The sequence below is a fragment of the Aplysia californica genome, unplaced genomic scaffold (assembly GCF_000002075.1).
Source record: "Aplysia californica isolate F4 #8 unplaced genomic scaffold, AplCal3.0 scaffold01136, whole genome shotgun sequence".
In the NCBI taxonomy this organism is placed as follows: domain Eukaryota; kingdom Metazoa; phylum Mollusca; class Gastropoda; order Aplysiida; family Aplysiidae; genus Aplysia; species Aplysia californica.
In genome coordinates this window covers 66,659-80,233 of record NW_004798406.1, presented here as the reverse complement: position 1 = coordinate 80,233, position 13,575 = coordinate 66,659, and the positions used below count along the sequence as shown (strand labels likewise).

The following is a 13,575-nucleotide window of genomic DNA, read 5'->3' as shown; positions in this document are numbered from 1 at the left end:
ATCTTTGTGTTTTCAGTCTGGCAAGCACGATGCCATTGTGAAGAACGTGCACGACCTCCTTGCCAAGTTGGCCTGGGATTTCTCTCCCGAGCAGCTGGACCATCTATTTGAGTGCTTTCAGGTGAGTGTCTGGCGATGCTCCGTGGGCTGTGCTGTATAGGAATAATTATAATAATAATAATAGATTGCATTTATATAGCTTTATATCCCTTAATAGTATTTAAGCTCTGAACACTACACCAATCACATGATTATTGAACACAAGAAAAAAAATATTTCACAGAAACAAGAAAAAAAATATTTCACAGAAACAAGAAAAAAAATATTTAACAGAAACAAGAAAAAAAATATTTCACAGAAGCAAGAAAAACCAAGAAAAACCAGTTTAACCACATGAAGAAGAACTTTCACAACCATACATTAACTATGTACATGAAAGGACAGCGGTAACAAACAAAACATATCAGCACTTACTAACACACTATAACTAAGAATTAAACAAATGAGTCTTGAGCAATCGCTTAAACATCTCAAAATTTGTTATTTCTCTGAGATCCTGGGGAAAGGTGTGTTGCAAGTGCTGTAAAACTCTTTCTTCAACTAAATTCTGATTCTTCCTTTGGCTGACGTTCTCCCGTTGTGCGTTGTATCCTACAGGGGTCGTGGCATCATGCAAGTAAAAAACAGCGAGAGAAGCTGTTGGAGTTGATACGAAGGCTGGCGGAAGATGACAAAGAAGGTGTCATGGCTCATAAGGTATGTTTCTCCGCACTTATATGACCTTACTATAAAAGGTATGTTTCTTTATCTGCTTGATGGTTCCAGCAGTGGAATTCCATGTTGTGCAACGTGTGCTTTCACTGGGAAAGAGAGAGGGATGGCATGAAGTTTGTCTCAAGCTCTAGAGGTTTGTTGTGTCTTAAACTAACTCGGATTTTCTTTTTTTTTTTTCACATTGTTATGCTCAACTGTGTTTAGATTGTGGCTGACATGTAGAAATTCCGGATCCAAATCAGTTGCTAAATATTCATCTTATTTTGAGCACTCTGACTGCTCTGGTGCTGAATGATTGAAGGGTGTGTGTGTCATGCAAGAATTGATGCACAATCAGTGGATTTTGATAAACTTTATTATGCTTTAAAAAATACCACTAGTTTGTTCTGTTCAGAATATAGACCATAGACTAAGAAATCTGACACCATCCTAGTTTGAAAATGAGGTCGGGTAGGGTAATATAGAAGAATGTTTAACTGTTGATACTGTGCCTCTGGTAATAATTGGTCACTTTTAAGCACAAGGGGGCTATCCCGAAAAATGATGTTTTGTGAAAATCGAAGGTAAAGTTTTTGGACTCTTGTTCATTTTCTTTAAAAGACAAGGAGAGTTTTCTCTATAACCAAACAAATATACTCACCAATGAAACCAAACTTCTCCTATAGGTAGGGTAATGCCCACTTTTGGTGGAGGTCAAGATTTCTGGAAACCTCTGAAATCTGGGTTAGCCTGCTTGTCCTTAAAAGCGACCAATTATTATTGTACCTTCATTAACTTTTGTTACTGTACCTTATTTTACTGTTGCAACCATGCCATTGTTAGCCATTGTTACTGTGCCTTTGTTAAAAGTTGTTACTCAGCATTTATGAGTTGTGTCTCCCATGCGTTCCTCAGGTGCTCACCCTGTTGTGGAATCTTGCTCACAGTGACGACGTGCCCACGGACATCATGGACCAGGCTCTCAGCGCTCACTACAAGATCCTGGACTATAGTTGTTCTCAGGTAGTTGGGGGATTGTGTTTGTTCTGTTGTGAGACAGCGTGTCTGTCTCTGCCTGTCTTGTTGCATATATCCACACCTCATCTCAGCAGGATACTTGTCTCTTCTCGTTTGCGTTGTTTGTTTTTAAAAAATTAATTAAAAACTAGTGGGTGGTTGGCGGGTGCTCTGGTGTGGTTTGTTTCTTCTTTCGTATCAAATATCTATCGTCCTTATCTCCCCTCCTTTTTCGTGTTTGTTACTCTCTTGTAACACCTATAATCTTCGGCACTTGTATGACCTTATTGTGTTGCAAGTGCCGTAAAACTCTTACTAAAACTAAAGAAATCCCCAGCCTTTATAGGGGTTGGATCTTGTTTTTCTATAGATAATTTCTTCCTTGTTTGTCCTCCCCGTTACTTAAATTGTTAAACATTTTACAATAATGGTATTTATTTGTGGATTTTAAAAGGAAAAATTTCTTTCCCCACTAAAGGATCGCGATGCTCAAAAACTTCAGTGGATCTCCAAGTTTGTGGAGGAGTTGAAGAACGACCAGTGGGTGCTTCCTGCCCTCAAACAAATCAAGGAGATCTGTACACTTTTCCCAGAGGTAAGACGCCAGTTCTCGATCTCCGCTGCTTTCTTGTCCTATCTACATTTTTAAAAAAAAGTGACTTCTTCTTAAGCTCACTCTTTGTTATGAACTGTTTTCACTGTTATTATTGAAAATGGAGATAGGACAAGAAAGCACTGAGGTCGCGAGTTCTCTCTCTTGGCTTGTAGTTGTCATAGCAACAAGTTTCCAGTCTACGTTTTTGATAAGAAGTTCTAATGGGTACTTTTTGCTTGTATTTTATTGTGTAGTATTACCTTCAATTAACTGGCTTTTAGTTGTTTCCGCCTTTTCACTGACATCTTCATCTTTGTATTGCAACTTTGGAGAAAATAAATAGCAGATTTTGGATTGCTTTAGTAATGGGAGTTTGAGAGTAGAAAAATATTTGTATTTTATTTCCATTGAGTTGTAAAACAAGGTGTAGGTCCTCCTTTTTGTGTGGAGAATGAGTCAGAAACAAGGGAAAGTCAAATGGCAGATTGGTATATCATGTGAGTGAGGAAAGATTGAATGAAGACTAAAGAGCGATTGGGTGGTTGGCGGGTGTTCTGATGTGGTTTGCTCCTTCATTCCTATCAAACATCTATCGTCTATATCTCCCCTCTTTCTTTTTTGTGTTTGTTACTCCCTTGTAACACCTCTAATCTTCGGCACTTATATATTACCTTATTGTGTTGCAAGTGCCGTAAAACTGTAACAAAAAAACCAAACTAACGAGAGATACTTTATTGTGGCGGCGTGCCCACAGGCCCCCCAGAACTTCCCCCACAGTCAGCGAGGTGCTCACATGTACTACCGCAACAACGTGATTGGTCAGCTACAGAGCCAGCACTCCATCGTCATGCTGGTCTCTCAGAACCTCTCGGCCTACATGAACAAGCAGAGGGCTTATGCCGACGGTAAGCTTACACTGTGGACGTGTGTGTATGTGTGTGTGTGTGTGTATGTGTGTGCTCGCTAAGATGTACTGGAGGAGATAAGGTTAGTTTTTACATCTTTATTGTCCAGGTCCTGGTTCATTGGTTTGGTGTTTCACCAAACACACACATACACAAACACACACACACACACACACACACATTCAGGCTTATAGTCACATGCATAATTTAAATGAATAGTAATATAAACAATAATAATCTTAAGCTAGATACATACTTGTACTTGTAGCAGAATATTTGTTACTGGACAGCTTATTTTGCTTCCCGTCTGCCTTTTATCCAATATGGTTGGTTCTGTCCTGTCATGGGAACATATTTTCTGTGTAGCCACAAGTCTGGGATGGCTTTTGTAGCAGTTTGCAGGACCGCAGCTGTAGCGCAGTTGTTGCAAGGCTGTTGGGTAGACTCGTGGTTTTGAAATACTCTGAGGGAGGAAAATATCAGCTTGTATGCTGTGCTGATGGGGTGCTGAGAGGTTCCTTGGGTTAAAACACAAAAAAACTGGGAGGGGTGCCTGAAATACCTTCTGTTTTGATTATGAGGTAATTGTTCACGACAGATTGCTATTCCTGGGTGGTTGGCGGGTGCTCTGGTGTGGTTTGCTCCTTCTTCCCTATCAAACATCTATTGTCTTGACCTCTCCTCCTTCTTATTTGTGTTTGTTACTCTCTTGTAACACATCTAAACTTCGGCACTTATAAGAACTTATTGTGTTGCAAGCGACGTAAAACTTTTAATTAAAAAATAAATATTCCTTTGTTTTCCAGCCCATCCAAACGAGGATCCGACCAACATTTTGCCCGATGGTCGCTTCAATCACAACGTGCAAGTCACTGAGCGGCTTAGGTTTCTCAGGTATGTGTTGGCTGACCTCCTCGAGGTGGTGAAGTGTGATAGACGTGACATGTGGCAGTCTGACGAGCTGTCATAGCTCATTTTCTGGTTGTGTCATCTTTTCTATAGTGGATGTTTTTTGTTCCCCTGTGTCCTGATTTTGGAGCTGATATTTGGTCGCTTTTAAGCACAAGGGATCTATCCCGAAAAATGCTGTTTTGAGAAAATGGTAAAGTTTTTGGACCCTTATTCAGTTTCTTTAAAGGACAAGGAGAGTTTTTTTTATAACCAAACAAATATACACACCAATGAAACCAAACTTCTCCTATAGACACTTTTGGTGTCGGTCAAGATTTCTGGAAACCCCTGAAATCTGGGTTAGCCCGCTTGTCCTTAGAAGCGTCCATTTGTAGGTTACATAAAAATGTATTGAAATGGTGCAAATTGTTGTTTCAAGAAGATTAATAGTGGATGTAGTTTCTCCTAGCTTTGAAAGTGGTGGAGAATGACTTTTGTGTGCTGTCGGAACAGGGGGGAAAGACAACCTGAACACGGGGAAAGAGAACCTGAACACGGGGAAAGACAACCTGAACACGGGGAAAGAGAACCTGAACACGGGGAAAGACAACCTGAACACGGGGGAAGACAACCTGAACACGGGGAAAGACAACCTGAACACGGGGAAAGAGAACCTGAACACGGGGAAAGACAACCTGAACACGGGGGAAGACAACCTGAACACGGGGAAAGACAACCTGAACACGGGGAAAGAGAACCTGAACACGGGGAAACAACCTTAGGAAAGACACACACCCCCAAACTCAACAGTTGTAGTTGGAAATGAAATATTGGTAGTTAAAAAGAAAAAGCATTTTGATGTCATATTTTTATGTACTTGATTAACCTCGAAACAGTGATTACACATTTGTAGAATTTTCCAGCAATTTTGGTCCCGATTGTGGCTGTGAGCTAGTGTTGAAGACTAAGCTGTTGTTTGGTTATATTGCAAGCGTTGTTATGATTCTATGTGACTGGGTGTTGTTATGTTTCTGTATAAGTGGGTGGTTGGCGGGTGCTCTGGTGTGGTGTGCTCCTTCTTTCCTGTCAAACATCTATCGTCCTTATCTCTCCTCCTTCCTTTTTGTGTATGTTACTCTCTTGTAATACATCTAATCTTCGGCACTTATATGACTTTATTGTGTTACTAGTGCCGTAAAACTCTTACTAAAATTAAACGTTTCTATGTGAATGGGTGTTGTGTTTCTTCTCTCAGGTTCCTGCTGAAAGATGGACAGTTGTGGCTGTGTGAAACTCAAGCTGGCCAGGTGAGTGGCTTGTGGTGTGTGGCGTTTTGCTTGGGGTGTGTGGCTGGTGGTGTGTGGCGTGTTGCTTGGGGTGTGTGGCGTGTTGCTTGGGGTGTGTGGCGTTTTGCTTGGGGTGTGTGGCTCGTGGTGTGTGGCGTGTTGCTTGGGGTGTGTGGTGTGTGGCTAAGATTTGGTGTAGAAGTCTGAGCAGCATGGTCAGTAGAGGGAGGTGCTTGTTTGTTTTTGGGGGAGGTGGGGGTGATTCTCTCTTTGTGGTAATGGATGGTTGATGGCATAGAGTAGTGGGGGGGGTGTCTTTGATTTTTGTGATAATTTACGATGATCGATGACATAGAGATAGTTTCACTTGCATCATCAGCGTATTGGATAGGAAAATATAACCCAGCTTTGGGGATATGAGTACATGCGAGTCGGGGAAATTGTGACCACATGTGTCTGTTTTGTTCCTCCGCAGATCTGGAATTGTCTCGCAGGGAATGCTATTTACATATCTGACAGAGAAGCCTGTTTCAAATGGTTCGCAAAGGTGAGAGTGCTTCACTAAGGGAGATCTAATGTAAATGTGGAATGATTCGTACTTAGGAAAGATTTCTCATGGCATTCCTTATAGTATGGCTTACCTTGGACTAAATTACTGTGTTAATGCAACAGTACATTTTCTGTTATTTAAAAAAATGTTGTTGACCATTAAGTTTGAAAAAGACATGACTTTTTTGTTTGTTTGTTTGTTTTTTAAAATTTTGTTTTGCTCTTTGTATTTTCTAGGAATGGAATAGTGATAGATGAGCCAAGCCATTATCACGGCATCGTGACAATATGTTTTCTTATTTGTATCGGACAAATATTTTAAGTTTTTAATTGTTATGTTGGTGAAGACTTTGGTTAATTGCTGAGTCTGACGTGTTTTCCTCCCTTGTGTTTGCCCACAGTTGATGGGTGAGGAACCCGACCTGGATCCGGAGATCACCAGAGATTTCTTTGAGCGGAACATCTTACAGCTGAATCCTGATCTGCTCACCGAGAACGGCATGAAGTAAGTTTTGTCCTGTCCAGTCAAGGCTTTTTGGTTTTGGCTTCCTTGCCTTGGATTATTTTGGGGGCTCTCGTGGCCCAGCGGTTAAGGTGTTGGCCTCTCTTTCAAAGGTCCCGGGTTCGAATCTGGGTAGCGACCGAAAAATTTTCTTCTCTAAAATTGTCTCCTTTCACCTCCTTTCCTGCTCTCTAGCAATGTTCTGTTGTCTGCTTTCATGTCCACTTTCTGCCCCCACCCCCTCACCTCCTTTGCCCCCTCCTCTGGGCTCCTGACTCTTTCTGCAGCCTTTCTACTGCTACTCCTTGGCTCCTCCTTACTGCTGTCTTTCTGCCACACCCCTGATCTTCTGGTAGGAAAGATCTACACCAGCCTTCTCGGAAAGGGGGAAAAATCTCGGAGGGCCCGTGTGCAAGTTGCGCACATTAAAGATCCCTTGGTGGTCTAAAATCGATAAGAGTAGGCTTCTGCCGCCAGCCGGGCAAAATTCAAAATGTCCTACCAACTGAAAATATTAGGTGTGTCCCGCGCGCTCATATGACCTATGCAGTTGCGAGCGCTGTAAAACACTTTACAAAAACAAAAAATGGATTATTTTGTGGTTGAAATTCATTCTAATTATGACCTTTAACTTACTATAACTATTGAAGGGCATCCGAAAATTTTGTGTGCTCTTTCAAATATATATATTATTATGTTTTATTTATATTATATTTTATTGAGGGAAGAGTGTCATGTATGGTTGGTGAGATTCAGATGCTTTTGGAAATCTATTTTTAAGTGTTGGCCAAATTTATTGATATAGAAAAAGAAGACAAAAGACTGTTTGCAGCATTCTTGCTAGAGTGGTAGTATTGTAGTGATGTTTATGGTGTTGAAGTTGTTCGGGTCAAGCAAGGGGATGTAAGTTACATGAATTTGCATTTAAGAAAATTTTATCTTTGATTTATTTTATTTTTTTGATTGTGTTATATGCGGTTTATTTCAACAATTTTTGTTGCTGTGCCAAGTTCCATGTTGAGTTTGGCGTCTTGTTTCTTTAGTGGTAGAACTGGAGCTGCTAGTATGTTATTCTCATTTGGCTTTTTTTCTGTTCCCAGTTGCTTTGAGAGGTTCTTCAAACAAGTGAATTTGAAAGAGAACAAACTGATCGCCAAGAGAAGAGGCGGGTACCTCATGGACGACATAGAACTGATTGGTTACGATTATTTATGGAAGGTGAGTTTTTGTTTTCTGTCACATCGACCGAAGTCGCTGCACGACCTCAGTGTTTACTTGTCCTATCTCCTTTTTTTTTAACAGTGAGTGGAAATGTGACTTCTTCTTAAGCTCAATGTTATGAATTGTTTTCTCTGTTATACAAGAAAACACAGAGATCACGACTGTTTGGGGGGGGGGGGGGGGTATTTTTTTCTTGGGTTTTAGAAGTGTTTGAGTGTCATTTACAGTGCTTTGTTGGTTGGTGGCAGGTGCTCGGGTGTGGTTTGCTTCTTCTTTCTTATCGAACATCTATCGTCTTTATCTCCTCTCCTTTTTTGTGTTTTTTACTACTCTCTTGTAACACCTTTAATCTTTGGCACTTATATGACCTTATCGTGTTGCAAGTGCCGTAAAGAACTTACTAAAACAAAACAAACTAGCAGCAGACAGAACAAGAATTTAGGAGCGGAAGGTTTTCAACGCTTAGCTTTTTCTCTGCAATGCAAATGTTTAATTTTACCTGATCTTTGATGGAAATGAAACTTATTTGTGAATTTGTGGCCCCATGTCAGGTCGTTCTATGGAGCCCGGACGAGGTCGCGGAGAAAGCGGTGACCTTGCTGAAGGACATCTTCACCAACCTGGGCCCGCGGCTGCAGCAGAAGCAGGTGGCCATCCACGAGGACCTGATCACATCGTGCATCGACCGGCTCAAGGCCGCCTACGACACAGTGAGCGTGCTGGGCAGGGACCACGACGCGGCCAGCAAGGAGCGCGTGTTGCAGGAGACAGCGCGTATGGTGCGTGTGCTGACTGTGCTCAAGGAGTATCTGTCCGAGTGTGACGAGGCGCACAGGGAGGAGAGGACCATTCTGCCGCTCAGCAGGTACGGAGGGGAGGGGGGGGGGTCTCTCAGCAGGAAGGGAGGGAAGTGGGGAGGAGAGGACCATCTTGCCTCTCAGCAGGAAGGGAGGGAAGTGGGGAGGAGAGGACCATCTTGCCTCTCAGCAGGTAGGAAGGGAGGGGGGGGAACTCTTTGCCTTTATTGTGGAATGGAGGATTGCCTTTTTTACTGTGATAACTGCCCGACATTTTGTCCTCCTTTGTTATACTTACTACATTGTTGTGCAAGTCTGTACTCACGGTTTCTGTCCTTTGATTGTGGGACAGAAATATTTTTATCGTTATGAAAGCAAAATCATTTTTTTGAGGGGGTATATATGCTGTCTGGGTGAGGAGTGTTCATTTTTTTTTTTTTTAAAGCGTTTTTGCATGTATGTTAAGGTCCTTAAAACGTAACAGGTGTCTCTGATAGAATTATGTAGAGCGACTCGGATTGTGTGTATAGGCCAAACAAATTTCCATCAGTATTTGTGTATTTTGATATTGTCAGTAGTTGATACCAACTTGTGTTTGTCGTTTACCCTCAGGGCGTGCCGCGGGAAGCTGATGATGCTGAAGGTTCGGTTCCCGAGCCAGAACCGACAGTGGGACGACGTGGAAATCTGGTCTCACTCGAACGAGACGGTGGGCCAGGTGAGACGGCACATCCTGCAGCAGGTCAAGGCCGGCCCCAACATCAAGGTGGAGCTGTACGTCAACGCCGAGCAGATTGACGCCAGTGAGGACAAGAAGCTCATCTCACAGATTCCGCTCAGGGACAAGATGGTAGGGGTTTTTTTGTGTTTTTAAAAGTTTTTTTTGTAAGTGTTTTACGGCGATCGTAACTGCATAAGGTTATATGAGCCCGCGGGACACATTAAACATTGTTCAGTTTGTAGTTAATTTTGAATTTTGCCAGAGTGGCGGCCGAAGCCTACTCTTATTGATTTTTTACCACCAAGGGATCTTAAAGCTCTTAAAAACTCTTACTGAAACTAAAAACTAATAGACAGCGAAAGTTCTTGTCAGTATGTTAGTGCTTCAGCACCTATAAATGCGCCATACAATTGCTATTTATTATAATGTATGATTATGTTGTGTTGTTTCAGACGTTAACGGGTAAGCTGGTGCCGGTGGGTGGCATCATGCCGTCCAGCCCTGACAGCAGCAGCGACAGCTCGGTGGGCTCCCCCCACAACCAGTACGACGGGCCCAACCACGAGGCCGAGAGTGCTCTCCCTGGAGTGGTGAGTACACGCAGCCCGTTTCTTTCTGGCTCTTTAGTTTTGTTTTAGGTTACGAGTTTTACAGCGCTTGCAGCACAATTGGTTGCTTTTAAGCACGAGGGGGCTATCCCGAAAAATGCTGTTTTGGGAAAATTGAAGGTAAAGTGTGTGCCCCTTGTTCAGTTTCATTAACAGACAGGGAGAGTTTTCTCTATAACCAAACAAATATACACACCAATGAAACCAAACTTCTCCTATAGGTAGGGCGATGCCCACTTTTGGTGTAGGTCAAGATTTCAAGAAACCCCTGAAATCTGGGTTGGCCCGCTTGTCCTTAAAAGCGACCAATTAGCTGCATGCACTGTATGTATGCTCCCCCCGGGAAGCTGAGAATGTTTCTGAGCGTTCTATGGTCTGCTAGGGTAATAATATAGTATATAGTGCATAGAGCTTGCTGTAGAGCGGGGGTATGCGCTATACAAATGCTATTTATTTATTTTTTATTATTATTAGAGATTTATTTATTATTAGACAAGAGGTGTTGCTAAAGAGTAACTAAAAAAAAAAAGGAGGAGAGATAAAGACGATTTAACTTCTTCTATCTAGTCTTAGCGGCTGTCCACCAGGTTGCAGAGATTTTGGCTGTATTTAAATAATGAGATTTCCTCTAAACTTTAGTTGACTCGATTATGACTGCTGTATAAGCCATGTTTCCAAACTATTTGGCTACTGTTTGATTCATGCTCTCTCCATTGGTGTTTGGCGGGTGCTCTGGTGTGGTTTTCTCCTTCTTTCCTATCAAACATCTATCGTCCTGATCTCTCCTCCTTCTTTTTTTGTGTTTGTTACTTTCTTGTAACACCTCTAATCTTCGGCACTTCTATGACCTTATTGTGTTGCAAGTGCCGTAAAACTCTTACTAAAACTAACATGCTCTCTCCCCCTCTCCCCCTCCCCGGTGACTCCAGCTGATGTCCCAGAAGGCCCAGTACAGCCAGTTCCTGTTCCACCTGTCCGACCTGGGCTGTCAGCTACAGGAGCCTCGACTCAGGGACACAGCCAGGGCCGTGCTCAAGATTATGCCTGCAGGTGGGTCACACACATGCACACATGCGCACGCTCACACACACACACACATGTGCGCGCACGCACACATATACACACACAAACACAGACGCACATACACACACAAACACAGACACACAGACGCACATACACACACAAACACAGACACACAGACACACACACACCCACAGACGGCGTATACATGGATATATTTATGGTCACCCCAAGAAAATTTTTAGTCAGTTTGGCATTCACCTTGGTGATATATCGTCGATCCCGATTTTTGTCTCCAAATCCTGATTTTTTCCCCCCTGAGATCCTGATTTTTTTAGATTTTATAGAGTGGCAGGTCTGTGTTTATGTTTTAAAAAACTGTTATGCACTTTTTAGTGGCATAGACAGTCTAGTGGATAGCCTGCACTGCCAACCATAAGGGCAGGAGTTTTTCTTACTTCACACTGCTGGGAACGGTTGCTTCGCTCTGACAGTGAAAGATTCTGTCAGTATGTCGGTGTACGAGCCGTTGTCAAATGGCAGCTTGCCTCCCATGGAGCTGAGAATGTTTTTAAATGTTGTAAAGTACGTCAGGGTGATGATTCGTTGTAAAGCGCATGAAACCTGTTTTTAGGCAGGGATGTACAAGTCATAGATGCCAAATATTGTTACAACAATGGTGTCTTATGTCCTAGAGCTGGTGTCCCTTTTTGTGTTGCTAGTGCCGTGAAACTAAAACTAACAACTGTCTGTTGCCTCCCCCCCCAGACGCCCACACGGTGAAGAAGTTCTCCGACATCTGCGCCGACGGGGCCAACGCGGAGCGTGGAATGTCCGCGGCGTTAGAGGCCATGTTTTTCAACAGCTCCACCACCCAGACTCTCTACAACATTGAGGTGAGTTCTCATCTTTTTCCGTGGTGGTGTTATTTGTTCAGTGTTCGTTTTATGTCACTCCATTTGATTAAGTTTGCTAAGACTGGTGTCTAAAGAAAACTACTGAGGAGGAATAAAGAGGAGCCATTCCATAAAGATCCCCTTTTATTTGGACGGGAATGTCAGAAGTAGCAGTATTTTTGGACGATGATATATCGGTGCTGATTCACACTCATTTGTGCCCCCCCCCCCCCCCCCAGGTGTGCTATGCCTTGTTGATGCCCAGCCTGGACCCCATGTGCGAGGAAGCGTTTGAGTTCCAGTGTAACTTTGTGCTCAGCGGCGGCATACAGCTGGCCATCAACATGCTCACCAAGAACAACTTCATGCCCAGTGCAGACCTGCCTTCCAGAAAGTAAGTCAACTGCTTTTTCTTTTTTTTTCTTTCTTTCTTTTTAAACGTCTTATATTTTTTTAACTGCTTGTTACGTATACGCCTTCTACAAAAACATTACAGTTGTGGGTGGTTGACGGGTGCTCTGGTGTGGTTTGCTCCTTCTTTCCTATCAAACATCTATCATCCTTATCTCCCCTCCTTCTATTTTGTGTTAATTACTCTCTTGTAACACCTTTAATCTTCGGAGCGGGTGGTTGGCAGGTGCTCTGGTGTTTGTTTGTTTGTTTAGTATAGGGTTTTACGGCGCTCGCAACTGCAAAGGTCATATGAGCGCGCGGGACACACCTAATATTTTTCAGTTGGTAGGAAATTTGGAATTTTGCCCGGGTGGCGGCCGAAGCCTACTCTTGTCGATTTTAGACCACCAAGGGATCTTTAACGTGCGCAACTTGCACACGGGCCCTCCGAGATTTTTCGCCCTTGTCCGAGAAGGCTAGGTGTAGATCTTTCCTACCAGAAGATCAGGGGTGTGGCAGAAAGACAGCAGTTAGGAGGAGCCAAGGAGTAGCAGTAGAAAGGCTGCAGAAAGAGCCAGGAGCCCAGAGGAGGGGGCAAAGGAGGTGAGGGGGTGGGGCAGAAAGTGGAAATGAAAGCAGACAACAGAACATTGTTAGAGATCAGGAAAGGATGGGAAAGGAGACAATTTTAGAGAAGAAAATTTTTGGTCGCTACCCGGAATCGAACCCGGGACCTTTGAATGAGAGGCCAACACCTTAACCTCTAGGCCACGAGAGCCCCCTTGCTCTGGTGTGGTCTGCTTCTTCTTTCCTATCAAACATCTGTCGTCCTTATCTCTCCTTCTTCTTTTTTATGTTTGTTACTCTCTTGTAACACCTCTAATCTTCTGGCGCTCATATGACCGTATGCAGTTGCGAGCGCCGTAAAACCTCTACTAAAACTTAAACTTAATCTTCGGCACTTATATGACCTTATTGTGTTGCAAGTGCAGTAAAACTGTTACTAAAACTAAACAGATGTATTTCGCCACAGTCTTGTAGCAGTCGGTAGTTAAATGTCACTTCCATGTTCTACAACTGTTATTTCATGTACCCCTCAGAGCCGCCTACCACACAGTGCTGAAAATGAGCAAGATGATGCTGACGGTACTAGGCTACGCGCGCATCCAGATCGTGGTGGAGGCGTGTAACTCAGAGAGCCCCGTGTCGGCCAGGGAGCACGAGGAGGCGGTGGCGCTGCAGCAGGTCCTGCTACACATCCCCATCCCCGAGTCGGAGTTCAGCATGAGGCACGTGGCCTCGCGACTAGGGGGACAACTTGGGGAGCAGGTACGCTACGCCACGCCAACCACCGTTTTTGGTTTTTTTTTAAGATCTATTTATTTATGTATTTTGTTTGACGCTTTGATATTTTTTCCCGA

The 13,575-nt window shown here is 43.2% G+C and overlaps 1 protein-coding gene across 1 annotated transcript in view; it reads left to right on the top strand.

Moving 5' to 3' along the window:
- The window catches only part of LOC101857458 (probable ubiquitin carboxyl-terminal hydrolase FAF-X), a gene marked incomplete at its 3' end in the record, with an annotated part of 54,134 nt that overhangs the window by 11,458 nt on the left and 29,101 nt on the right, over nt 1-13,575 (top strand). Inside the window, 17 exon segments of the mRNA XM_013090084.2 lie at nt 17-121; nt 658-756; nt 1,669-1,776; nt 2,249-2,365; nt 3,120-3,270; nt 4,077-4,164; nt 5,417-5,468; nt 5,923-5,994; nt 6,398-6,501; nt 7,599-7,716; nt 8,271-8,584; nt 9,129-9,366; nt 9,690-9,827; nt 10,775-10,895; nt 11,634-11,761; nt 12,001-12,155; nt 13,255-13,483. Of these exon segments, the coding sequence (XP_012945538.1) occupies nt 17-121; nt 658-756; nt 1,669-1,776; nt 2,249-2,365; nt 3,120-3,270; nt 4,077-4,164; nt 5,417-5,468; nt 5,923-5,994; nt 6,398-6,501; nt 7,599-7,716; nt 8,271-8,584; nt 9,129-9,366; nt 9,690-9,827; nt 10,775-10,895; nt 11,634-11,761; nt 12,001-12,155; nt 13,255-13,483 (2,337 nt within the window).